Below are 24,912 nucleotides of genomic sequence, written 5' to 3'. Positions count from 1 at the left end.
GTCCAAGGGACTCTCAAGAGTCTTCTCCAACACCACAGTTCAAAAGCATCAATATTTCGGCACTCGGCTTTCTTCACAGTCCAACTCTCACATCCATACATGACAGGCATATGAGTACTTATACCACAAACATTACTCATTGTTTATCACTTATTCATGCTTCTTTTTAATTGCTTATTGGGCAGCCCTGCTTGTGTGTGTGGGGGGATGGCGGTCAAAGTACAGGGAAATCGAGACTCTCCAATGCACCCAAGCTAACGTGCTTCAAATAATAGAAACTCAGAACCAGCATTTCAGTTAATCAAATCTTGAATTTTGCTTCAGCTCCTCCTAAAGTTGCCTTTAAATCCCAAAGGAAGATTTAAAAGAGAAAAAGCCCAGGCCCTTTCATTAGGGCTTCCTAGGTGGCTCAGTGGTAAAAAATCTGACTATCAGTGCAGGTGATGCAAAAGATGTGGGTTCAATCCTTGGATCAGGAAGATCCTCGGGAGAAGGAAATTGCAACCCATTCCAGTATTGCCTGGGAAATCCCGTGGATAGAGGAGCCTGGTGGGGTCCTCCATGGGGTCACAAAAAGTTGGACACGACTGAGTACATGGCGCACCTTTGATTTGATTGGATGTGGTGAGATCGGCTGGGTCCACAGCTTTGCTCACATTGCTCCCTTGGGTGGGCGTGAGCAGAGGACAGACCTGCAGGGGACATATACAGGATGTGCCCTGTACACAGACAAGGGGGATTGCTTACACTCAAATGCTCATGCTTGCACAAAGAATACCATGGAAGGATGCTTAAGTAAGAAAATATTCAGTGTCTTCTTTCTTTTCGTGAGGGGCACCCAGGCAAGGGAAGACTTTTCATTACTGCTCTTTTTAGATTTTAAATTCTTTATTTAAAAAGGTAGGTATATATATTACCCTTTGAAGTGAAAAGCTGGAACCTGCCTGTACCCAGAAAATGATGAAGTTGCCACATCCTTTAACAGGACAAAGTGAAGGGGGCGGGAATATGAGTGCCAAGAGGGCAGGAAGTCTCGTCTGCCCCGCTCTGCCTTGGAACCCCAGGCCCTAGACTAGTGCCTGGCCTGTGGTAGGCACTCAACAAACACTTATTTATTAAAGGGATGGATGGAGGATTGGCTCTCACATTTTGTGATCTAACCACAGAAGAAGTTCGTACTTCTCAAATTCCATTCATTTTAGGAAGAGGCAGTGAAGGAACCACAGGCGTGGTATTTAAGGAATTCCACTTCACTGGGTCACGTGGTCAGTCTCAAGAGGAGAGTTGACACCTTGGGAATGAAGGAAACAACTGCTGAGAGAGCAGGGCCAGAAGCTGTCCACCTATGGGATGAGCAGAGAGAGACAGCGCGGAAATAGACTAATGGGGGCAGGGGAGCTTGGGCCGCAGCACTGCAAGGACCAGAGCTTCAGGCAAGAGAGATAATCATGTGTATGAAAACATTCTACCACATGATCCAGCAATCCCACCCCTGAGTCTATTTCCAGAAAAATAATGAAAACACTAGTTTGAAAAGATACACTCACCCCATTGTTCATGGCAGCACTATTTACAATAGCCAATACATGGTAGTAAACTAAGTGCCCATCGACAGACAATTGGATTAAGAAGATGTGGTATGGGGACTTCCCTGGTGGTTCAGTGGCTAAGATTCCCCACCCCCAATGCAGGTGGCCCAGGTTCGATCCCTGGTCAGGGAACTAGATTGCATATGCTCCAACTAAGAGTTCACGTGCCCCAGTGAAGACTGATGTGATAAAATAAGTAAATAAAAAAAGATGTAATAGAAACAGACAATGGAATATTACTCAGCCAAAAAACCAAAAGAGTGAAATACTGCCATTTGCAGCAACAGGCATGGACCTGGAGAATATTATGCTTAGTAAAATAAGTCAGACAAAGAAAATACTATACGATATCACTTATGTGTTAGTGAGTGTCCTTGGCTTAAATGGTAAAGAATCTGCCTGCAATGTAGGAGACCTGGGTTCCATTCCCAAGTCGGGAAGACCCTCTGGAGAAGGGAATGGCAACCCACTCCAGGATTCTGGCCTGGAGAAATCCATGGACAGAGAAGCCTGGGGGCTACAGTCCATGGGGGTCACAAAGTCAGACACGACTTAGTGAGTGGGCTTCTTGAAATATAAAGACAAATACTATATGATATCACGTATATGTGGAATCTAAAAAGTTATACAAATGAATCTATATACAGAACAGAAATGTATAGCACAGGGAACTCTACTCAATACCCTGTAATGACCTTTATGGGAAAAGAACGTTCCAAAGAGTGGAGATATATGTAGTTGGCTGTTGGAAAGGCCACATTGCCCCTCTGGTTTTTCTCTGTTCCTTCAGAATGCAGTCTCCAAGTACGGCACTCAGTTCCAAGGCAATGCCCAGCACGATGCCCTGGAGTTCCTGCTCTGGTTGTTGGATCGCGTACACGAGGACTTGGAGGGTTCCTCCCGAGGGCCGGAGTCTGACAAGGTCAGTCACCCTCGAAAAACACATTGTGTTCAATTTTAGTTTTTTCCCTTGAACATTTATTCAACTCAAAACTAAATCTTGAGATTCAGCTCCGTAGATTTTTGTGTATTCTGGCTGCTGCTCACACAGTACCATTCCCTGCGCCTTCCTCTTTGCCCCGTTTGTTTTAGACCAGACGTTTCCTCCCATTGCTGTTCCTCATCCTCTCTAATCCCAGTGATTCAGTGAATAGGGTTTCTGTTTGGTTTAAAGTTCGAAAAAAAATTTTTTCCTTTTCATCAGTATCCTATGCCTTAGTATGGTCCTCTGAGGCCATTGGTGGTATTGCTTATTATTTTCAAATGCTACCATTTTAGCTCTGCTTTCTCAGTTACTTATCCTGCAGAGCAAGTGATTCCCAATCATTTTTCTCAAGACGCAGGATGGATGATCTTTACATGTGTGCCCTCAGCATTCCCAGATTTGGATGAAACCTCAAACCTTTGGGAGTAAGAAAGCCCTATAGTCATTTGTAATAGCTACAGTCTGTTGATACATCAGTTATAGTCTCTATGGCTTTGCTAAATAAAGATCAATATTGGGTTCTATCCTTTTATCTCTCACTTAAGAAAGGAAAAGTGAGTAAATTTATTATACCATGAGTGAGCAAAGTTATCAAAACAATATCCATGAATAATCCATTATAATTTAAAAAATGTTTTACAAGCTTTGGCAATGAATTCAGTCGCATATTACTTTTGATGTGTCTCAAAACTGATCCAGATCAGAACCAGCTACAAGAACTGCTTTACTTGCTTTGTTTGTTTGTTTGTTTTATGTCTGGACCATTTTTTCCCATCCCTCTTGTGAATCAATTAAAAAGCCCTTTGCAAGTGTTTTGATCTTTCACCTGTTACTCTCCCATCTTTATACTACCTGCTCAGAGACTATTATTCTAGAGTAATAAAGATGGGATGCTAAAATGTGACACAAATGGACCTATTGACGAAACAGACAGACTCCCAGACATAGAGAACAGACAGGGGGAGGGGGGCTGGGGAAAGGATGGATTGGGAGTTTGGGATTAGCAGATGGATAAACAACAAGGTCCTACTGCATAACACAGGGACCTGTATTCAATATCCTGTGATAAACCATGAGGGAAAAGAATACAATAAAGAATGTGTGTGTGTATGTATATATATATATATATATATATATATATATATATAACTGAATCACTTTGCTGTACAGTAGAAATTAACACAACATTGTAAATAAACTATACTTACTAAAATGAATAAATAAATGAGGGAGAGATTGAATGGCAGTCAGTTTTGTAGGGTGAATGAATCTAGATACCTAGCATGCAGCATGATGACTATAATTAATAACACCATATTGAGTGCTAGAAATCTGCTAGGAGTAGATGTTAGGTCCTCTCACCACACACACAAGAAGGTAACTATGTGAGGAGATGATATGTTTATTGATTTGACTGAAGTAATTATTTCACTACCTCAGTGTGTATCAAATCATCATGTTGCACTCCTTAAATGCATACAGGGTTTATTTAAAAATAAAATGGCTCAAGAAGCCGAATCAGCTTTTTCCTTTAACTTGTCTGCACAGCTGATTGTTGTCTCTGTTTCTTTTTCTTTTAAAATGACAAGTTGCAGCTTTAAGGAGAGCATCACCATATATGTCTTGAATAAACTCTTTTAAACCACAGTATAATGTAGAAGCTAAGAGCTTGACAGAGCTGCAGAAAGAGTTCTTCTGTCTGAGACAGCAGGTTGCCAAATGCATGGGACAGGGAAGATAGTGATTATACCCTGTTCTGTACTTTTCAGAGCACATCTTGGAGTGTTATACACAGTATGAATAGCTACTGTCATTTGTGGAGTGTTACGAGAGTTATTATCCTCATTTGACATATGGGTAAACCAAGAATCAGACAGGCTGTGTAACCTTCCCGAAGTAGCACAGCTTAAGAAGTGACAGAGTCAGGATTCAAGTCCAAGGGGAGTCTAGCTTGAAAGCCTGTTGTCTTATTTTAAAAAGAACCATCCTGGAGCTTCCCTGGCAGTCAAGTGGTTTAGACTCTGTGCTTCCACTGCAGGGGGCACGGGTTCGATCCCTAGTCAGGGAACTAAGATTCTGCAAGCCATGTGGTCAAAAAAGAAAAAAAAGAAAAGGCTTCTTGTCCCATTTTTCCCCTCCTCCTCCCCACTCCCTGCCTATGCCAGTCAGCACTTCCTACCTGGCAAGTAAGAGGGATAAACAGCCTTCCCAGTTACCTTTCAATCCTTCTCTTGTCCTTTGGTGGCAGGCAAAGCATCCCATAGAGGTTGGGGAGAGCACAGAGAGGTTAAGTAACTTGCCCCAAGTCACACAGCAAGCCAGTAGGAGAGCCAGGATGCAAAGCTAGAAAATTCGACTCTTAGGACAGGGCTTCTTAGCCTCAGCACTTTTGACAGAAGACCAGGTAATTCTAGGGGAGTGGGGGTTTCTCCTGTGCATTGTAGCATTTGTAGCATTTCTTTACCTAGCAGCTGCCGGTGGCATCCATAATTGTGATTGATTACCAAAACTGTCTCCAGACACGGCCACATGTCCCCTGGAGGAGAGGCGAAAGCATCCCCCTCATTGAGAACTCTTCTCTGGAGCCTTGGTCCCAACCACAGTGCACCACCTCACACCTTTCTTTAAGATGACAGTGAGTTTATTTAAGTCAATAATTTGTTACAATTTCAAGACCCACATAAAAGCAGCCCTAACTGGTCTTCCATTTTCCAGTGTGCCCCACTACTGTGCGTTCCTCATGCTGCAGCCAGAGAGATCTTTTCAGAAGGGAAATAAGATCGCATCACCCTCCTGCTTTAATTCCCTCGGCAGCTCCCTATTGCGCTTATAACAGAATCCAGACTCCTATACAGCTGACGGGGCCCTAACTGGCTGACCCACCAACAGCTCTGCCTGGTTTCAGGCCCCTCTGCCCCTCACTCATGATTCTCAGTCACGCTGGCTGCTTTCTGTTCCCTTAATGGCCATTAAAGGGTGTCAAGAAGGCACCCACGACCCAACAAGACCATGGCTGGCTGTTGGCTGGAGAGAGGAGCTTGGCCTGCTCTTCATCTGACCTGATTGAAACTAAGAAAGATCTTTTCTCTGTCTGGAGTCAAAACCCCTCCTGAAACTTGCTCTCAGAAAATCGGGCTGCCTGCAGAGGGCTGGCTGTGAATGCTTGAAGGTAAAAGAGCAGAGCCGTTGGACTATCTGGCACAAACTTCATTTTTGCTTTCCAAGAAGGAAAGGGACTGTCCCCTGTGTACCTCTGAACAATTTTTCTTTCTGAGGCTATTTCTGTTTCAAACATATGAAAGCCATGTAGCTCAATTTATTTGAAACCAGAATAGGAAACATGAGGACCACTTTCTTCTCTGTTAATGTAACAATAAATGTTTTCATCTGGTGAATAGGGCGTCTTTTTACTATCCCGTGGACGATGTGACACCAGCAATCTTTCAGGCAGTTTATCTCACAGAAAACGCCAGTCTTGCAGGATTAAGAAAGGGCTGAGGCTGGGAAGACCAGGAACCTAACATCTATTAAGCACCTACTATGTGCCAGGCAGGATACCCTCGTCTCTTTTTATTTAAATGACGACTCCCTGAGCTCCTGTTCCTTTTAGGTGTGGAACAAGGCTCAGGGAGATAGTCAGGATCACTCGGCTAGCAGGGTAGCCCCAACCTGGTCCGACTGGGCTGATAGACCATGCTTTATGAGTGCTCCTCCATTGCCTCTCACCCCAGCCTCGTTTGGGATTTTCTCTTTACATACCCATCCTTGGACAGTCCTGTCTGCAGCCGCTTCCAATGCATGCTGCCTTATCATCTTCTTTAGATTTATTTTTTTTTTAATGTGGACCATTTTCAAAGTATTGCTTCTGTTTTAGTTATTTTGGCCGTGAGGCATGTGGGATCTTAGCTCCCCAACCAGGGATCGAATCCGAACCCCCTGCATTGGAAGGTCTTAACAACCGGATTGTCAGGGAAGTCCCAGTGCCCCATCATCCTGATGGAGAAGCAGCCTGGGTCACTGAGAGATCTTTGGTTGTGAGGAACGGCAGCCAATCAGCCAACTCAAACAAAAAGGGGAAGGCCAAGGGCAGAAGAGTGGAGAATGGAGGTGAAGGGTGAAGGGTGGAATGGAAATGAAGGCTGAAGACCAGGCTGGGAACTGTCCCGAACCAGACAGCTCTGGGGTGGGGGGTGTCAGTGGCAGGAACGGTTCAATCCTCTGGCCTGGACACTTCTGCCGAAGTCGCAGTTTTCAGCCTGTGAGTGATTCTGCCTGTGATCAACATGCAGGGCAGGAACATCACATCTCATCCATCTTGCGTGAGTCATGTGCCTGTCTCTTTGGTGAGGGAGGACGGGACCCCCAGTGAAAGAGCCTTGCCCCCTACCCCTGGACTGAATTCAATGTTCCCAAAGTGAGGGCTACTCTCAGTGAAGAGGAGACAGTCCTGGGCAGCCCCAAATGCCCGTGTCTGCTCTGTATCCACGTTCTCTCTCTCCCGAGCCCTTCATTCCCTTGTCCTTCAGTGTCTCTTCCTGGAACTTGGCTTGCTCTCCCCTCCCTCAACTTCCCCTTTCTCCTGTTGCTATTTCCTCTTCTGTTAATGGGGTTCCCTGGTGGCTCAGTGATAAAGAATCTGCCTCCCAATGCAGGAGATGAGAGTTCGATCCCTGGGCCAGGAAGAGTCCCTGGAGAAGGAAATGGCAGCCCACTCCAGTATTCTTGCCTGGGAAACCCCATGGACAGAGGAGCCTGGCGGGTTACAGTCCATGGGGTCGCAAAGAATCGGAGACCCCTGAGCACGCACACACTTCTGTTAATGGATCAGGGGCTCTCCAGGCACCAGATCGGAAGCTTGGAGTTGACCCTATGTACCCCTTCCTCTGTCTCCTCTCCTCCTCCATCAGCTGCTCAGTTATGAGCTGTGCACACAGGGTGTCACGCAAGGTGCCTTGAACAAGTCCCTCCCTCGTTTTTATTTTTTAAATATCTGTTTATTTATTTGGCTGCACCAGGTCTTAGTTGCAGCACGTGGAATCTTTTAGTTGTGGTACATGGGGTCTAGTTCCCTGACCAGGGATTGAACCCGGGTGTCCTGCATCAGGAGCTCAGAGTCTTAGCCACCGGACCACCAGGGAAGTCCCTGATTTTGGATGTCTGGTCTTGAAATCTACGAGAGGACACATTTCTGTTGCTTCAAGCCATTCTTTTGTGGCCATTTATTACAGCCGCAGTGGGACACTCATACGTAAGGCAATTCAGAGAAGGATATAGCAGGACAGAGTGTGGTGGGAGGAGGCTGACGCATTCATTATTCTGAGATACAAACCTGTTTTGTCTGAGAAAGATGATGTTTACGTGAAGACTGGCTCACTGGAAAATATGTTCAGGAATGGTTTAGGAGGTGGGAGATGGTCAGATTTGGTGTGGGTGTGTTTGAAGTGATGACAGCCCATCCAAGTGAAATGTACAGGAAACATTTAGACACAGGGTTCCTAGAAGCATGGGGGTAAAGAATGGGTTTGTTAATCCAGAGGTAATGGTTGGGGCTGGGGTAGTATGTGTGAGTGTTCACCAAGGTTCATGCTTTTTCAACACACACACACACACACACACACACACACACACACACACACACACACACACACACACATTACCTCTGTCTCTTTCCTTTCTCTGTCACTCTCTCAGGGAATTGGGGAGGTCCAGGGATTGAAGGAGCAGTAGATGATGGTCAGCAACATGGAAAGCCTGGTTCTGCAGGTCTAGTCCCAGAAAGGGATGCTGTGGACCCAGGAGGAGGTGGAGTCTCGTTGGTCTGGATGCAGTGGAGTGATGGGAGGCATGGCTAATTTTGTTTCCTCCCCTCATTTCTTTGCAGCTTCAACCTGAAGTCAGGAGGACCTCTGAGAACCTTCTGTCGCCATCGGCTCAGCTTTCTGTGGGCCAAAGCTTTGTGCAAAGCCACTTCCAAGCACAATACAGGTAAGAATGGGGTATGTTTAAAATGTGTTGCCTAAGCCTTCAGCAAACTTGTATGCTGGTAACCAGCCTCCCATTGTTAGGTTTACCCTGAGATTGTAAAACAACAGAAACCATAAGCTCCCTTGTCTTCCCCATTATTAATCACAGTTAAGCACTTACTCCTGTTGTTTCCGACCTTCAGTATTTCTTTCCTTTCTTGCTGGATCCTGGGCCTCCCACCCCGCCTTGAAGGAGGGCTGTTGGTGAAGATGGTTCTGTATAACATGAATGTGAAGGCCTAGGATCTCCCCAGGCCATTGCTGAGAAGTGGGTGAGATCTTTCGGATTTGTTCTTTATTACCAGAGAGCTGAGTCTAACACATTATTTGGAGTTCAAGATTTCCCAGCATAATGAAGAATATAAAAAATATAAACTTATATAGACTCTGTCAGGCCCCCTTCTAGGTGCTGAGACTTGAGCTGTGAACACACCCCAGTCACTGTTCTTATCAACTAACATTCTATTGGGGGTTGTTGTTGTTCAGACGCTATGTTGTGTTCAACTCTTTGTGACCCCATGGACTGTAGCACGCCAAGTTCCTCTGTCCTCCACTATCTCCTGGAGCTTGCTCAAATTTATGTCCATTGAGTCAGTGATGCTACCCAACCATCTCGTCCTCTGTCATCCCCTTCTTCTCCTGCCCTCAATCTTTCCCAGCATCAAAGTCTTTTCCATAGAATCAGCTCTTTGCATCAGGTGGCCAAAGTATCGGAGCTTTAGCTTCAGTATCAGTTCTTCCAGTGAATATTCAGGGTTGATTTCCTTTAGGATTGACTGGTTTGATCTCCTTGCAGTCCAAGGGACTCTCAAGAGTCTTCTCCAACACCACAGTTTGAAAGCATCTATTGGGGGAGGTGTTAGATAGTACACATATGTGCCTGCTAAGTCACTTCAGTTGAGTCCGACTCCGTGCGATCCTTGGAACGTAGCTGGCCAGGCTCCTCTGTCCATGGGATTCTTCAGGCAAGAATAATGAAGTGGGTTGCTATGCCCTTCTCCAGGGGATCTTCCCAACCCGGGGATCAAACATGCGTCTCTTATGTATCCTGCATTGGCAGGCGGGTTCTTTACCACTAGCGCCACCTGGGAAGGGACTTAATACACACATAAGGTGCAACAATCTGTGATAACAATGAGTGAAATGACAACCTGGGAGGTTGGGGAGGCAGCCGACCTTAGATAAGGCGATCAGGTGAGGCTTATTTTCAGAGGGGACATTCGAGCTGCGAGCTGAGTGACAAGAAGCCGGCCATTCAGATAACTTGGGGACAGGGTATTCCAGGTAGAAAAAGCAGCAAAGGGTCTGGGGTGGAGATGATCCAAGTTCAAGAACAGAGAGCTGCCAAGTAGTGAAGGGTGGGGAGAGGTGAGGCTGGAGAGGTGAACGGGCACCTGGTAGTGTGGGTTTTATGTGACCTAAGGGCCATAGGGAACCAGTTCGAAGTTTACGGCTGCGTGTTGGTCTAATGATCCATTTAAGAAACTGGCTGCTTGGGACTTCCCTGGCTGTCCAGTGGTTAAGAATCTGAGCTTCCACTGAACTTGGCACGAGTTCGATCCCTGATAGGGGATCTGATCCCACCTGCCATGGCCTGCGGCCAAAAAAACAAAGAAAGAAAGAAATTAGTTGTTTTGGTGATGAAGGGAGGCAGCACTGAGAGCTGGATAGCAGCTGATGTGCTGTCCTCCCAGTGGGAGAATGATGGAGACTGGTAGTGATGGAGATGGAGGGAAAAGGGTGGGTAGATGGGGAACAGGTTTGGGATGTAGAGTCAACAGGACTTGCCAGTGGGTTTAAGGGTAAGAGGGGGAGGGACCAAGGGAACTGTGAACATCTAGGGTGACTCCTGGGGTTTTACATAGTTGTATAACTGGCAGGTGCTTTGAAGGAAAAATTGGGGGAGTTTTGAAGTGCATGTTATGAGTGTGAAAGAGGAAAAAAATCTCTTGTTTCCCTTTACATTACTTTCTTTTTTTTCTTTTCTTTTTGGCCACGCCCCCGCAGCATGTGGGCTCTTAGCTGAGCTTAGAGTCCTAGCATGGAGCTAGCACGTGGAGCTGAAAGTCCTCATCCTGTGCTGGGTTCCTTTGAAAACCAGCCCCCATCCTGTGGTTTTAGCATAAACTCAGGAGTGGTTGTATGGGATTTTTTATGAATAGCAAAAAATGCTCATTTTACGTTTATTTCTGCTCTCATCACTTAGGAAATTCCAAGGGGTTTAGGAGCTCTGTGCCAGGAATATACATACTTTTCAACATAAATATATATTTATTATAAATCACAGTGTCACAAGGTAAAAGGTGAGTCAGGGACAGATTCCTGAAGAAGTGACATTTGAGCTGATTCGATCCTAAGGGCTGTAAGCACCCTTTGGGTCGATTGCTGTAGAAGGATGAGTAAGAAGCAAGATAGTCATGCTAAAAAAAAGGATTGGTAACTGCTAAAAATAGCTGCTTTCTGCCTTCTGGTCCAGAGTAAAGAAAAAAAATATCGTTAGGGACATCCATCTAGGTTAGGGCTTTTGAAGTCTGAGCAGTGGTTTTCTGCAGCCATCAGTGGATGCCAGTTCCAGGCTGGAATCCCTGGGTGTGGTCCTTGCTGATCTGGACCTTCTTCCGTCTCCTTTCCTGGGGAGGATGCCCTCTGGTATCAGTTTTCTTTGTGAAACCGAAAGCCAGAAGTGCTATTACGGATTAGTCCAGAGGCCCCCTGCTCACTGAGATTCTCCCTATATCTCCCCTTGCTCTCCCTTTTTTAGGGGGGCTGAGGTTTTGCCTTTGGCTGGAGGAGGAAAGGGAGAATAGTATTAGGGTGCTGGAGGTTGTTGGCTAGAGCAGGGTTACCCCAACCTCCGGGATCTAATCCCTGCTGATCTGAGATGGAGCTGATGCAATAAAAATAGAAATAAAGTGCACAGTGAATGTAATGCTCTTGAATCATTCCCAAACCATCCCTCCCCCTACCCCTTTCCCTTGGAAAAATTGTCTTCCACAAAATTGGTCCCTGGTGCCAAAAAGGTCCAGGACCGCTGGACTGGAGGACAAAAAATTGGTTATTCTATACAATTATTATCATGGCTTGAAAACATCTGCAAGTTTAATAGTCAAGGATTGTTGCTATGTTGGAGTTTTGGCTAGAGGAGGCAGCGTGTGTGTGTGTGTGTGTGTGCGTGTGCGCGCGTTCCTCTCTCCATTGCATTCAGAGCTTTTGTTCACGGAAATCCTAATCTGGTTCCCATTACAGGTGGCATTCCCTTTTAGGCAGAGTATGTTTTAGAAGCGTTTTTCAGATCGCAGATTTGGAGAGGTGACATCTTACTTGTGCATTGTCTTAATTACCATTACCGGTACGAACATCCGTCTCACCAGCTAGCGAGCAGGTGAAGCTGGCTAGGTGGGAGGTGTCAGATGGATATTCAGTGGCAGCGAGAGGCCAGGGTGTGAAACGAGCAGTGTCTTTTCGGGGTATTTGTAACCCATGGAGGGCAGACAGCAGTTCTGAGTTCCAGCGGCAGATGAGAGGCTGGTTTTGGAACAGAAGCAATTGGACAGAGAGGTTGAATAGCTTGGGGAAAATGGGCGAGTGAACAGTGAAGGGCGTTGGGATGATTTTCTGTCCTTTCTCCTGTGAGTGCCTGGGAGACGGTAGGACAGGACCATGATGCACTGGAGGGGATGGCAAGGACGAAAGGACGCCTCCAGGCCACATCTGAGGTGTAGCTGGAGCCTCGTAACCCTTGGAGTTTTCTGTGAAAGTGATGCTACCCTCTCCCCCGATCTGTTGGTCATACTCATCATCCTCATTTCTCATCCTTTGAGGAACAGGTGCCTCTCACATCCTCTTTCTGGTTTATTATGAAAAACAGTATGCTTTCGTTATTCTTTAAATACAAAATTAGGCCGTTCTATGTTTTTGCCAAACTATGCATCTCTTGCTCCCTGCCAGAGACTCACCGTGTCCCTGGACTGGCTGACTAGGGCGCATCTGCAAGAAAAATTCGGCCTCGCTTAGTTTTAGTAGATTTTTAAAAAATGAGTAAGTCAAAGAAAAACATTCTGTCTCATTGGTCTGCTTAAATGTGAAACGGGTTTGGAAATTTCCCAGTGACAAAGTACATCTTTCAGGTCTATGTTATGCCACAGTATGTGATGGGTGAGGTTGGGTGGGGGGAGGGAGAGAAAGAGTGTGGCAGAGGAGTCCCCACAAATGTCAGGTCCCCCTGCTGGCTGGCGCTCTATGCCTGGTGCACCCTTTTTACTACAGCATTGCCATGGTTTTTCCCAAAGGGAAATTTACCAGAGGCAGAGAGTGATTGAACATTAAATACTCCGCTCTGTGCTCTGGTCTGTTTTTTCTTTTTTTAAGATTTATTTATTTATTTGGCTGTGCTGGATCTTGGTTGCAGCACGTGGCATATAGTTCCCTGACCAGATTGAACACAGGCCCACCCTCCTGCATTGGGTGCAGAGTCTTAGCCTTTGTACCACCAGGGAAATCCCCATACATATGATTAAACTTTTTCCTTTTTAAGAAATTGAGTTGAGAGCCACATAACATAAAATTAAGCATTTTAAAGTTGTAGTTCAGCAGCATGTACACCCACTGTGTTGTGCAACCACTGACTTTTTTCTAGTTGGTAACCATTTTCATCACCCCCAAAAGAAAACCTGGTACTCATGAAGCAGCCACTCTCCAGGTTTCCCTCCTCTCGTCACCTGGCAACCACCAATCTGCATTCTCTCCCTGTGGCTTTACTCACTCTGGTATTTCATATACATGGAATCATAAATTATGTAGCCTTTGGTGTCTGGCTTCTTTTACTCACATGATGTTATCAAGGTTCATTTATGTAGCAAGTATGAGGACCTCAGGACTGAGTAATAATCCATTGCGTGTCTATAACACATTCTGTTTATCCATTTATCCACTGATGGACACATGAGTTGTATCCGCCCTTTGGCTATTGTGAATAACATTGTCTGAACCTTTGTGCACAAAGATTTGAAAACCTGTCTTCAATTCTTTGTGGTATGGCCCTAGCAGAGAAATTGCAATGGTGAGTGTAACTCTTCGAGGAACTACCCAACTGTTCAAGTTGCGATTCAACTTTAATGTGTATCTTCCACCCTCACAGATCTTCCTTAACCTGCCCCCACTGCCTGAAACAGAGCAACACCTTCGACCCTTTTCTGTGCGTGTCCCTGCCCATCCCTCTGCGCCAGACGAGGTACGTGAGCATCATGCTGGTGAACTTGACGTCCATCCTTTGGAACCTCTGGGCCCTGCAGCTGCAAAGTTCTCTTTTGCTTCTCAGCCAAGCCTTGCTTCCTGGGGACATCCAGTGACCTAATGGGATGATTGACATGAAAGGTTACTGAGTTCCTTCTTTAGCTGAAGAAGGAATTAGAAACATGCTTTTGTTTATCTGCTCCATTGCCCGGCTTCCATCTTTGGCCCATTTAGAAGCTGGCATGGGCCAGTTTATACCATTCAAACAGACAGAGGTGAACCAGAGAAAACTTATCATCCTCTGCTTTCCCCAGCTTTATTTCCAAATCCTTTCTCCTCTTGGGGAAGGTGTAGAAAAAGGTTTATCTAAGGAGCAAAGGAAAAGGAAAAAGGACTGTTGGGAGATATGAGAAAAAAAGAAAAGAGGAGGCAGGGTTAGGTAGGAGACATGATGAAGCTTGACTTTGCAAAAGGAAGAAGCATGTAGCACAAGCATCCCAGAAGCCCAGGTCTTGGCAGGGACTGCTAAGGCCACCGCCAATGTCAACCACATGGAAGCTTAGTGAATTCCTATATGGGGCATTTCTTCTCTGGGTTCCCCCGCTTTGCAAAATCTTATCTCTTGCTTTCTGTCTGTTGATATCCTCCATCTTTAGGATGCAGTGAAGACTGATGGCTTTATAATGTGTTTCCTGGCAACTGAACCCCTCTTCCTGCTCTGAATTCCTGTGCTGCTGATTGTCAATGCCATAAACATATTAATAACTGGCCTATCCTATCATGATATGATGGCCACTGATAGATATGAGCTGTGATTCCTGGTCAGATGCAGCATAGGACAATGGTTAGGACCACTGACTCTGGGGCCAGACTGCCTGGGTTCAAGTCCCAGCTCTGCTAACTATTTGTATGGATTAGATTTTTACTGTAGTAGAGAGCAGGAGAAACAAGAGTTGGAGGGTTAAGCCCTGGTGTGCTGCTGGGTGTAGTAGACAGTGAAACTAGAGAGAGTCTAAAGAAGTTGGGGAGCAAAAGGGCTGTACTCCATCATAAGGGAGAAGGAACTCCAGGAGGAAAAGGGGAGCCTTGTCAGTAGTATTGAGTTGTCCTGGAGGGAGAAGCTTGACTGCTCTACTTTTCAGACTTCAAAATTTCTTTTTGCTTTAGATTATCTATATAGCAAGTAGAATCTTGAGACCATAGGTTGGAACAGATGGTCCCTGACTTACGATGGTTCCATGTACAATATTTTGATTTTACAATGGTATGAAAGTGATGTGCATTCAGTAGAAACTGTGCTTTTCATTTTGAATTTTGATCTTTTCCCAGCCAAGCAATGTGAGGTATGGTCCTCTCTGGGCAGGGCAGCACCACAGCTCCCAGTCCCGCTTGGTGATCATGAGGGTGAACAACCATACACTTAAAACCTCTCTGTTTTTCACCTTCAGCACAGTATTCAGTAAATTACAGGGGCAGTTCAAAACTTTATTATCATGAAGGCTCTATGTTAGATGATTTTGCCCAACTGTGGGCAAATGTAAGTGTTCTGAGAATGTTTAAGGTGGGGAGGGCTAAGCTATGATATTTGATAGGTTAGGTGTATTAAATGCATTTTTGACTTAAGATACTTTAAGCTACAATGATGTAATCCCATTGTAAGTTGAGAAAGACCTGTGTTGTGATTTTTTTTGTGTGTGTGTGTGTGTTGTGATTCTTAATCAAATGTCTTTTATTTATAAGTCGCTGGAAAAGTACATGGAACTGAGACCCTTGGGGAATTGGCTCTCCACTGCCGCCTGGTGACAACGTACTTAAAGGTCAATGACCCGACCAGGAAGCCGAGATTTGCCCAAGTGCTAAACTTGGTCTAGTGTCAGTGATGTTGGTGACAGCCCATGTCTGTCCTTTAAGGATGTGGCCTCCTTCCTTTTTTCCAGATTCTTGAGTGTCACCTTGGTCTTCCCCTCCAAGAGCCAGCGGTTCCTGCGGGTTGGCCTGGCCGTGCCAATCCTGAGCACAGTGGCAGCCCTGAGGAAGATGGTTGCAGAGGAAGGCGGCGTCTCTCCAGAGGAGGTGTGATGGGGGACCTGGGCATGGGATGAGGGATACTAACTGCACCAGCTCTCTAGGCTGTTTAGGCTAATTTTTGGCTCTCAGTGACTCCAATGTGACTCATGAGTTACTGTTTGATTAATAGTCCCTGGTGTCTGTGATGACTGGGCCTAGACCGCTCCCTGCTTTTTCACAGAATAACCCGGAAAGGAAATCACCTTTGTCTTCCAAAAAGGTGATGATGATGACGATCATCATCCTTTCAACAATAGCTGACTCTCAGTAGTACTTCTTAAGTGCTGAGCACCACTCTATGAACTTTATAGCTAGTTTACTCCCCACCATCATCCTGTGAGGCCGATATTACAATTATCCTCATTTTACCAGTGAGCACTAGGCAAGTGTCACCCAAGCTCAGTGACTGGGCCAGGATTTGAATGCAGATAGTGATTTCAGAACCTGAACCACTATTCTGTATTTTCACTGCTGAGAATATAAACCAGGAGACTGAAGAGGAACTTGGGATGAGTACATGAGAGAGGTGATTTGGGGACAGTGGGATGGGTGTGCTCTGCTTATTTTTTTTGAGTGTCTTGGTAAAGAGTTTGGATTCACTGTGACTTTGGTGAGCAGACTCATAATAGGGTCCCCCATGAAAGGACGGGGTAGAAGGGATGGTGGTGAAAAGCAACAAGGGAAGGCTTCAAAATCGGGTTCTAATTGTAATTCAGTCCCTTTCTAGTTTTCAGACCTTGGACAAGGTAATCAGTCCCCTGTTTCTTTCTTTAGTTTGTTTTTTTTTTTTTAATTAAAAAAATTTGTTGCCACACTGTGCAGCATGTGGGATCTTAGTTCCTGACCAGGGCTCATACCCACGCCTCCTGTCTTGGAAGCACAGAACCTTAACCGCTGGACCTCCAGGGAAGTCCTGGTCCTCTGTTTCTTTAACTGTAAAATGGAAATTTTATATGTCCATTGGTATAAAATTGGTAACTTGGTGACCTCATGAGATTTTTTTTTTTCTAATTAAGGAATATTTTTAACCTTTTGGTTACAGAAGGGAATGGATATAAGAAAGTGTTCATCTTAAGGTTATAACTTAACCTGTTGACTTTTTACTTGTGTGTATATCTGTGTAACCTCCATGATAACAGAACTTTTCTATCACCCCAGTGGGCTCCTTCCTGCTTCTACCCAATCAATTCCTCTGACCTTTCTCACTATTTTAATAAAGATCTCAATTGAAGGGAAAGGTGTGTGTCTGTGTGCTCAGTTGTTGATTCCTTCCACCCTTGAGGGGACAGAGTTGGATCTGGGGGTAGCCAGGACCCTCAAAGCAGTAGTCACCCATCTCCTCCACTACAAAACCAACCTTTTCCACTCACCTCAGTGTTCCGTAAAAATATTTCCCACGTCTGATACAATGTGAAAAAAGTTGGCAATACTATTTAGAAGTTTTTTAAGTGGAGATCGGTTAGTGGGAAACACTCTCAATTTTTGTTTATCTGAAGTGGGTTTCATTTTAGGCTCATTCTGTCAGGATAGTTTAGCTGGGTATAAAACTTTGGCTTTTCAATTTTCTTCTCCCGATTCTTCCTTTGGCACTTTGATATTCTGTTGTTGTGGTTGAGATCCAAGTCTGTGCTAGTCTGACTGATGCACCTAGTGTTTTATTACTAAAAATAAGTAACCACTTGGAAGGAAAATGTAGAAGAGAGGTTTCAGGCAATTGGTCATTTTTAGACTGCTTCTTTGTTAAGTTCCCTTTGAGAAACAAAAGGGAAAATGATCCTTTTCATTCCAGGTGATCTTGGTTGAACTGTATCCCAGTGGGCTCCAGCGGTCTTTCTTTGATGAAGAGGACCTGAATACTATTGCAGAAGGAGATAATGTCTATGCCTTCCAAGCTCCCCCATCACCTGGGCAGGAGATGCTCTCAGGTATAGCAGTGCTTTGCAAAGTTTTATTTGGATATTATGAATTATGGGTTTGAGAGAATACCTACTGGGTGCTAAGGCATAAGACATTCACTTTTAGTACTTGGAAATATCAGGCTTATTTTCTCTGATATTTGCTTTATAGATGATTCATTATTAAAAATCAATCAACTAATACAGGAATTTTCAAAACCTTAGTATCAGAATCATCTGGAGAGCTTGTTTAAGCAGATTTCTGAACCCTACCCACAGGGCTTTTGACTCAGTAGGCCAGGGATGGGGCCTGAGAAATTACTTGTCTGATACACTCTGGTGATAATGGTCCTGGGACCATGTTTTGAGAACCACTATTCAGAATGGGACTTGCCTTGTGGCTCAGATGGTAAAGCATCTGCCTACAATGCAGGAGACCTGAGTTCGATCCCTGGGTCGGGAAGATCCTCTGGAGAAGGAAATGGCAACCCACTCCAGTGCTTTTGCCTGGAAAATCCCATGGATGGAGGAGACTGGTAGGCTACGGTCCATGGGGTCACAAAGAGTCAGACACAATTGAGCAACTCACTTTCATTCAGAATGGGTACTGGAGTGATCTTTGTCTTCAGGAGTCTTATGGTTCAAGGTCAGTGCTTAAAGTAAAACTGTTATAGCAACCTAGATGTGCATTGACAGATGAATGGATGAAGAAGTTGTGGTATACATACACAATAGAATATTACTCAGCCATAAAAAGGAACACCTTTGAGTCTGTTTTAATGAGGTGGATGAACTTAAAACCTATTATACAGAGTGAAGTAAGTCAGAAAGAGAAAGATAAATATTGTATTCTAATGCCTATATACAGAATCTACAAAAATGGTACTGAAGAATTTATTAACAGGGCAACAGTGAAGAAGCAGACATAGAGAATAGACTTATGAGCATGGGGAGAGGGTGAGATGTATGAAAAGAGTAACATGAAAACTTACATTACCATATGTAAAATAGATAGCCAACTGGAATTTGCCGTATGACTCAGGAAGCTGAAACAGGGGGTGTGTATCAACCTAGAGGAGTGGGATGGGGAAGGAGATGGGAGGGAGGTCTAGAAGGGAGGAGATATATTTATATATGGCTGATTCATGTTGAGTTGAGGTTTGACAGAAAATAACAAAATTCTGTAAAGCAATTATCCTTCAATAAAAAATAAATTAATTTAAAAGAAAACTTATAAACTGGAGTAGTAGATGGTCAAAGAGGTTATTAAATGACATTTTGTTAACAGTCTCACTTTCCTGTGTTTACTTTTCCTGAACTTTGGATAGGCAAAGATGGTCAGTTTCTGGCAGCCTTTCATTGTAGGTCAGTATACATTTTTGTCCAATTAACTGGTCAAGAAGACTCATATTAGAGCACCTTGTGCCAGTGTTACCATGTTCCACAGATAAGTTCTCTGCCCCAGGCTGGATCCTTAGCCAGGCTAGGTGGCAGACTGGCTGTGCAAACCAAGTATCTGCAGTCACTCTGAGTCACTGGAGAGACTCTGGGTGTGGAACCTGAAACAAAACATTGACAGGCCCTGGTTACTTGATAACTCAGTGAAACAAGCCCTCATTTCAAATTTAATCACAGGTCACAGGTGTGTGCCTTAAAAGTAAAATTTCAGAGCTGATTAGAAATTGAGGATGGTCCAATTCTTCTACTTTCTCAATGATAAAGATTTTTGCATTCCCTCTGTTCTTCTTATGTTGGCTTTCTAAGAGAGCAGAAACTCTACAGCTCTCTGATCAAAGCATACACACAACCAAAATCATTTTGGTGTATTTTTCAGATTGGCTTTGAAAAGTGTTGATTAAAATCCCTGTATTTTAAAATTGGCTGAACACAGCAGCAAGTTCACTACCATGTAGATCCTCTTCTTGCACCAGATGTCCAGTGGCACATGTACCATGAGCATTAATATTGCTTTCCCTGAAGCCCTCCAGTGTCTCCCATGGATGGTTAATAGATGCTCAAAGAGAAGAGGGGCTAGAAGCCAGCGTTCTGACCCAGCATAGTAGCTCCTTTAAGAACACAAATGTAATTCTTGATTTTCAGCTCGTCCATCTGGTCTGCTGGTCTCCCCACGCTTGGCAGCCCGTGAGGGTCAGCGATTATCCCTGCCTGTCCACAATGAGACCACGGTGCTAATCCTCTTCTGTAATTTGGTGGGCTCGGGGCAGCAGGCCAGCAGGTATGTTTAACTTTGTCTTTCTTTCACATGATTTCTAGGGTGTGTCTACATGTACTTGGAATTTGAGCTGGAATAATTCTAATTTGAAAAAGATTAAATATCCATTCTTAAGGTTGATCCACAAGGAGTAGGGTGTAAGGTGCTTGCTGATCAAAGGATCAGAAGTGATGGCCCTCAGCAGATGGCTAACATCATCCTTAACGAACGATTAAGTATCAGAGGTTTTCCTGTTGGTTTTAGGAACAATGATAACTACTTTCATCACTATTTTTTTTTTTTTTAATTTATTGGCTGTGGTGCATGGTGTGTGGGATCCATTTGAGTGAAGCCAATGAGTAGAGTCAACACTGTTGACTCTTGGGTATTGTTGGTTTTTGTTTTGCTGAAATAACCGCATATACTTGGATTTCCAGGTTTGGGCCTCCTTTCTTGGTAAGGGAAGACAGAGCCATCTCATGGATCCAGCTCCAGCAGTGCATTCTCAGCAAAGTCCGATACCTCATGAAGAGCGAGGTCCCCATACAGGTCAGTGTGTGTGTGTGTGCGGGGGGGGGGGCGGGCGGTTAGGAATCTAGTGGTAGCAAAGGAGAGACAAGAATTTGGCATCAGTGACAACATTCACATTGTCATATCAAACAACTTTAATTTTTATGCAAGAAAAATCACCATTTCATGACCTGTGCCATCCCTCTCTTTGTCACATTACCAAAAACATTTCATAGATGGAGCTTTTGCTTGTTAAATCTTTCAAAACACCAGTGGGGCCTTCCCTGCTGATTCAGTGTCTAAGGGTCCATTCTCCCAATGCAGGGGGCAACAGGTTCGATCCCTGGTCAGGGAACTAGATCCTACATGCCACAGCTAATTGTTCCCATGCCGAAGCAGAAGATCTAGCATGCCTCAACCAGGAGAAAAGATCCCAGAGTAGAAACCCAGTGCAGCCAAACAAGTAAAAATTTTTTTTTTTAAACTGGAAGAAAGAGTGGAATTCACATCATACGTTTGTGGCTTCCCATAGTTCTTCCTGGAGGGAAACTTGTTGTAATAAACTGTAATGTAGACATTTGAACCAAAAGTTTCAATGGACTTGTTTCCTGTTGCTCTTCACCTAAAACTATCATAACATTGTTAATCGGCTATACTTCAATGTAAAAAAAGAAATGAAAAAACAGTTTTAAGGGATTTGAAGTATTACTTCTGTGAAAAACTAAAATTGATGTTTATGTCCATATATGAGAATATAAATATTCAAATAATTTTGTCCAATTTTTGAAAAACACATTAAAAACTCCAAGAAGGAACACCTTTATGCCTTGCTCATTTATTGATTCTCAGACTGGTTCAGTTCAGTTCAGTTGCTCAGTTGTGTCCCACTCTTTGCGACCCCATGGACTGCAGTACGCCACGCTTCCCTGTCCATCACCAACTCCCGGAGCTTACTCAAACTCATGTCCAAAGAGTCAGTGATGCCATCCAACCATCTCATCCTCTGTCATCCCCTTCTCCTCCCACCTTCAATCTTTCCCAGCATCAGGGTCTTTTCCAGTGAGTCGGTTCTTCTCATCAGGTGGCCAAAGTATTGGAGTTTCAGCTTCAGCAACAGTCCTTCCAATGAATATTCAGGACTGATTTCCTTTAGGATGGACTGGTTGGATCTCCTTGCAGTCCAAGAGACTCTCAAGAGTATTCTCCAACACCACAGTTCAAAAACATCAATTCTTTGGCACTCAACTGTCCTTATAGTCCAACTCTCACATTCATACATGACTACTGAAAAGACCATAGCTTTGACTAGATGGACCTTTGTTGGCAAAGTAATATCTCTGCTTTATAATATGCTCTCTAGGTTGGTCATAGCTTTTCTTCCAAGGAACAAGCATCTTTTAATTTCACGGCTGCAGTTACCATCTGCAGTGATTTTGGAGCCCCCCAAAATAAAGTCTGTCACTGTTTCCACTGTTTCTATTTGCCATGAAGTAATGGGACCAGATGCCATGATCTTCTTTTTCTGAACGTTGAGCTTTAAGCCAACTTTTTCACTCTCCTCTTTCACTTTCATCAAGAGGCTCTTTAGTTCTTCACTTTCTGCCATGAGTGGTGTCATCTGCATACCTGAGGTTATTGATATTTCTCCCAGCAATCTTGATTCCAGCTTGTGCTTCATCCAGCCCATCATTTTGCATGATGTACTCTGCATATAAATTAAATAAGCAGGGTGACAATATACCGCCTTGACATACTCCTTTTTCTATTTGGAACCAGTCTGTTGTTCCATTTCCAGTTTTAGCTGTTGCTTCCTGGCCTGCATACAGATTTCTCAGGAGGCAGGTCAGGTGGTCTGGTATTCCCATCTCTTGAAGAATTTTCCACAGTTTGTTGTGATCCACAGAGTTAAAGGCTTTGGCATAGTCAATAAAGCAGAAGTAGATGTTTGTTTTGAACTCTCTTGTTTTTTTGATAATCCAACAGATATTGGCAATTTGATCTCTGGTTTCTCTGCCTTTTCTAAACCCAGCTTGAACATCTGGAAGTTCACAGTTCACGTACTGTTGAAGCCTCGCTTAGAGAATTCTGAGCATTACTTTGCTCGTGTGTGAGATGAGTACAATTATGTGGTAGTTTGATTATTCTTTGGCATTTCCTTTCTTTGGGATTGGAATGAAAACTGACCTTTTCCAGTCCTATGACTACTGCTGAGCTTTCCAAATTTGCTGGCATATCGAGTGTAGCACTTTCACAGCATCATCTTTTAGGGTTTGAAATAGCTCAACTGGAATTCCATCACCTCCACTAGCTTTGTTCGTAGTGATGCTTCCTCAGGCCAACTTGACTTCACATTCTGGGATGTCTGGCTCTAGGTGAGTGATCACACCATCATGGTTATCTGGGTCCTGAAGATCTTTTTTTTTTTTATAGTTCTTCTGTGTATTCTTGCTGCCTCTTCTTAATACTGCTTCTGTTAGGTCCATACCATTTCTGTCCTTTATTGTGCCCATCTTTGCATGAAGTATTCCCTTGGTATCTCTGATTTTCTTGATGAGATCTCTAGTCTTTCCATTCTATTGTTTTCCTCTATTTCTTTGCATTGATCACTGAGGAAGGCTTTCTTATCTCTCATTGCTATTCTTTGGAACTCTGCATTCAAATGGGTGTATCTTTCCTTTTCTCCTCTGCCTTCACCTTCTCTTCTTTTCTCAGCTATTTGTAAGGCCTCCTCAGACAACTATTTTGCCTTTTTGCATTTCTTTTTCTTGGGGATGGTCTTGATCCCTGCCTCTTGTACAGTGTCACAAATCTCCATCCATTGTTCTTCAGGCACTCTGTTTATCAGATCTAATCTATTTGTCACTTCTACTGTATAATCGTAAGGGATTTGACTTAGGTCGTACCTGAATGGTCTAGTGGTTTTCCCTACTTTCTTCTATTTAAGTCTGAATTTGGCAATAAGGAGCCCATGATCTGAGCCACAGTCTGCTCTAGGTCTTGTTTTTGCTGACTGTATAGAGCTTTTCCATCTTTGGCTGCAAAGAGTATAATCAATCTGATTTCAGTATTGACCATCTAGTGATGTCCATGTGTAGAATCTGGTAGTTTCCAAATAAAAGCAACAAATTTTAAAAACATTTCTTATTTTTTGGCCATGCCATGGGGTATGTGGAATTTCGTTCCCCATCCAGGGATAGAACCCCACCCCCTGCATTGGAAACACGAAGTCTTAACCACTGAACCATGAGGGAATTCCCTAAAACCATTCCTTTTAGCCCCAATAGTATCAGAAGTTGTTCTGATGGCTGCTTGGCACAGACGACTTTAACATTTTTAGGGACAGTTCAGTAGCCTCAGAATTTCGTTTTCCCCCAATTATTCTCTAAGTACAAACTTCCCATTTGGAGGATGTCCCAAACATTTCAAAGGGATTTCTTCATAATTATTCATAATTCGTGTGCTTTCCTTCCCAGGGAAAACCATATATTGACTCAGGATTTACCCCAAATATCAGTTTGTTAATGACCTTTTCTACCTTTGTATCAAATCTTTATCTCCAAAGGGTTTTTGCTCCATGAACTGCCCGGCAGATCTGCCCAAATTAGAAACTCGAATTTCTCCCTAAGTAGGTCAGAATATCTAGTAATAGCTTTGGCCTTCCCCAAACCCTGTGCTCCTTGCTGTTGAAAGTGGACAGAACTGCTTTCATACAAACACTGAACTCAGCTGTTTTTAGTCTCCCCCTGGTCTCCTATGTACTTTTGCCTCAGCACCTCTATAGCCATTTCAGTTTTAGAAACCAATCAAGCAGTCAGTGGGGCCTGCAAAATTCTGATACAGGCAACCCCTGACTTGATTTTTTTAAAACTTTGTGGTAAAACACATGTAACATTAATTTTAACCATTCACAAGTGTGCATTAATTGTATTCCTCATGATGCATAGCCATCACCACTATACCCCCTAAATTTTTCATCATACCCACAAAAACTATACCTATTAACAACTCCCTGTTCCCCCAGCCCCTAGCCTGTGGGAACCTCCATTCTACTTTCTGTCTTTATGAATTTGACCACTCTGTGTATCTCATATAAACAGAACTATACAATATTTGCCCTTCTGCATCTGGTTTATTTCACTAAGCAAAATGTTTTCAGGATCCATTCATGTTGCAGCATGCATTGAATTTACTTGTTTAAGGCTGAGTAATATTCCATTGTGTGTGTCTTTGAGACTCCATGGACTGTATAGTCCATGGAATTCTCCAGCCCAGAATACTGGAATGAGTAACCATTCCCTTCTCCAGGGGATCTTTCCAATGCAGGGATCGAACCCAGGTCTCCCGCATTGCAGGCAGACTCTTTACCAGCTGAGCCACTAGGGAAGCCCAAGAATACTGG

The 24,912-nt window shown here is 43.9% G+C and overlaps 1 protein-coding gene across 2 annotated transcripts in view; it reads left to right on the top strand.

The window, feature by feature from the left end:
• The window catches only part of USP43 (ubiquitin specific peptidase 43), a 48,767-nt gene that overhangs the window by 6,888 nt on the left and 16,967 nt on the right, over nucleotides 1-24,912 (top strand). For both annotated transcript variants that reach the window (XM_065909375.1, XM_065909374.1), the window contains exons 2-8: nucleotides 2,380-2,511; nucleotides 8,456-8,559; nucleotides 13,735-13,827; nucleotides 15,767-15,902; nucleotides 17,686-17,821; nucleotides 19,892-20,027; nucleotides 20,441-20,552. In XM_065909375.1, the coding sequence (XP_065765447.1) occupies nucleotides 2,380-2,511; nucleotides 8,456-8,559; nucleotides 13,735-13,827; nucleotides 15,767-15,902; nucleotides 17,686-17,821; nucleotides 19,892-20,027; nucleotides 20,441-20,552 (849 nt within the window). The remainder of the gene's footprint in view (nucleotides 1-2,379; nucleotides 2,512-8,455; nucleotides 8,560-13,734; nucleotides 13,828-15,766; nucleotides 15,903-17,685; nucleotides 17,822-19,891; nucleotides 20,028-20,440; nucleotides 20,553-24,912) is intronic.

Source organism: Muntiacus reevesi, chromosome 18 (assembly GCF_963930625.1).
Source record: "Muntiacus reevesi chromosome 18, mMunRee1.1, whole genome shotgun sequence".
Classification (NCBI taxonomy): Eukaryota; Metazoa; Chordata; class Mammalia; order Artiodactyla; family Cervidae; genus Muntiacus; species Muntiacus reevesi.
This window is presented reverse-complemented; position numbering and strand designations above follow the sequence as displayed.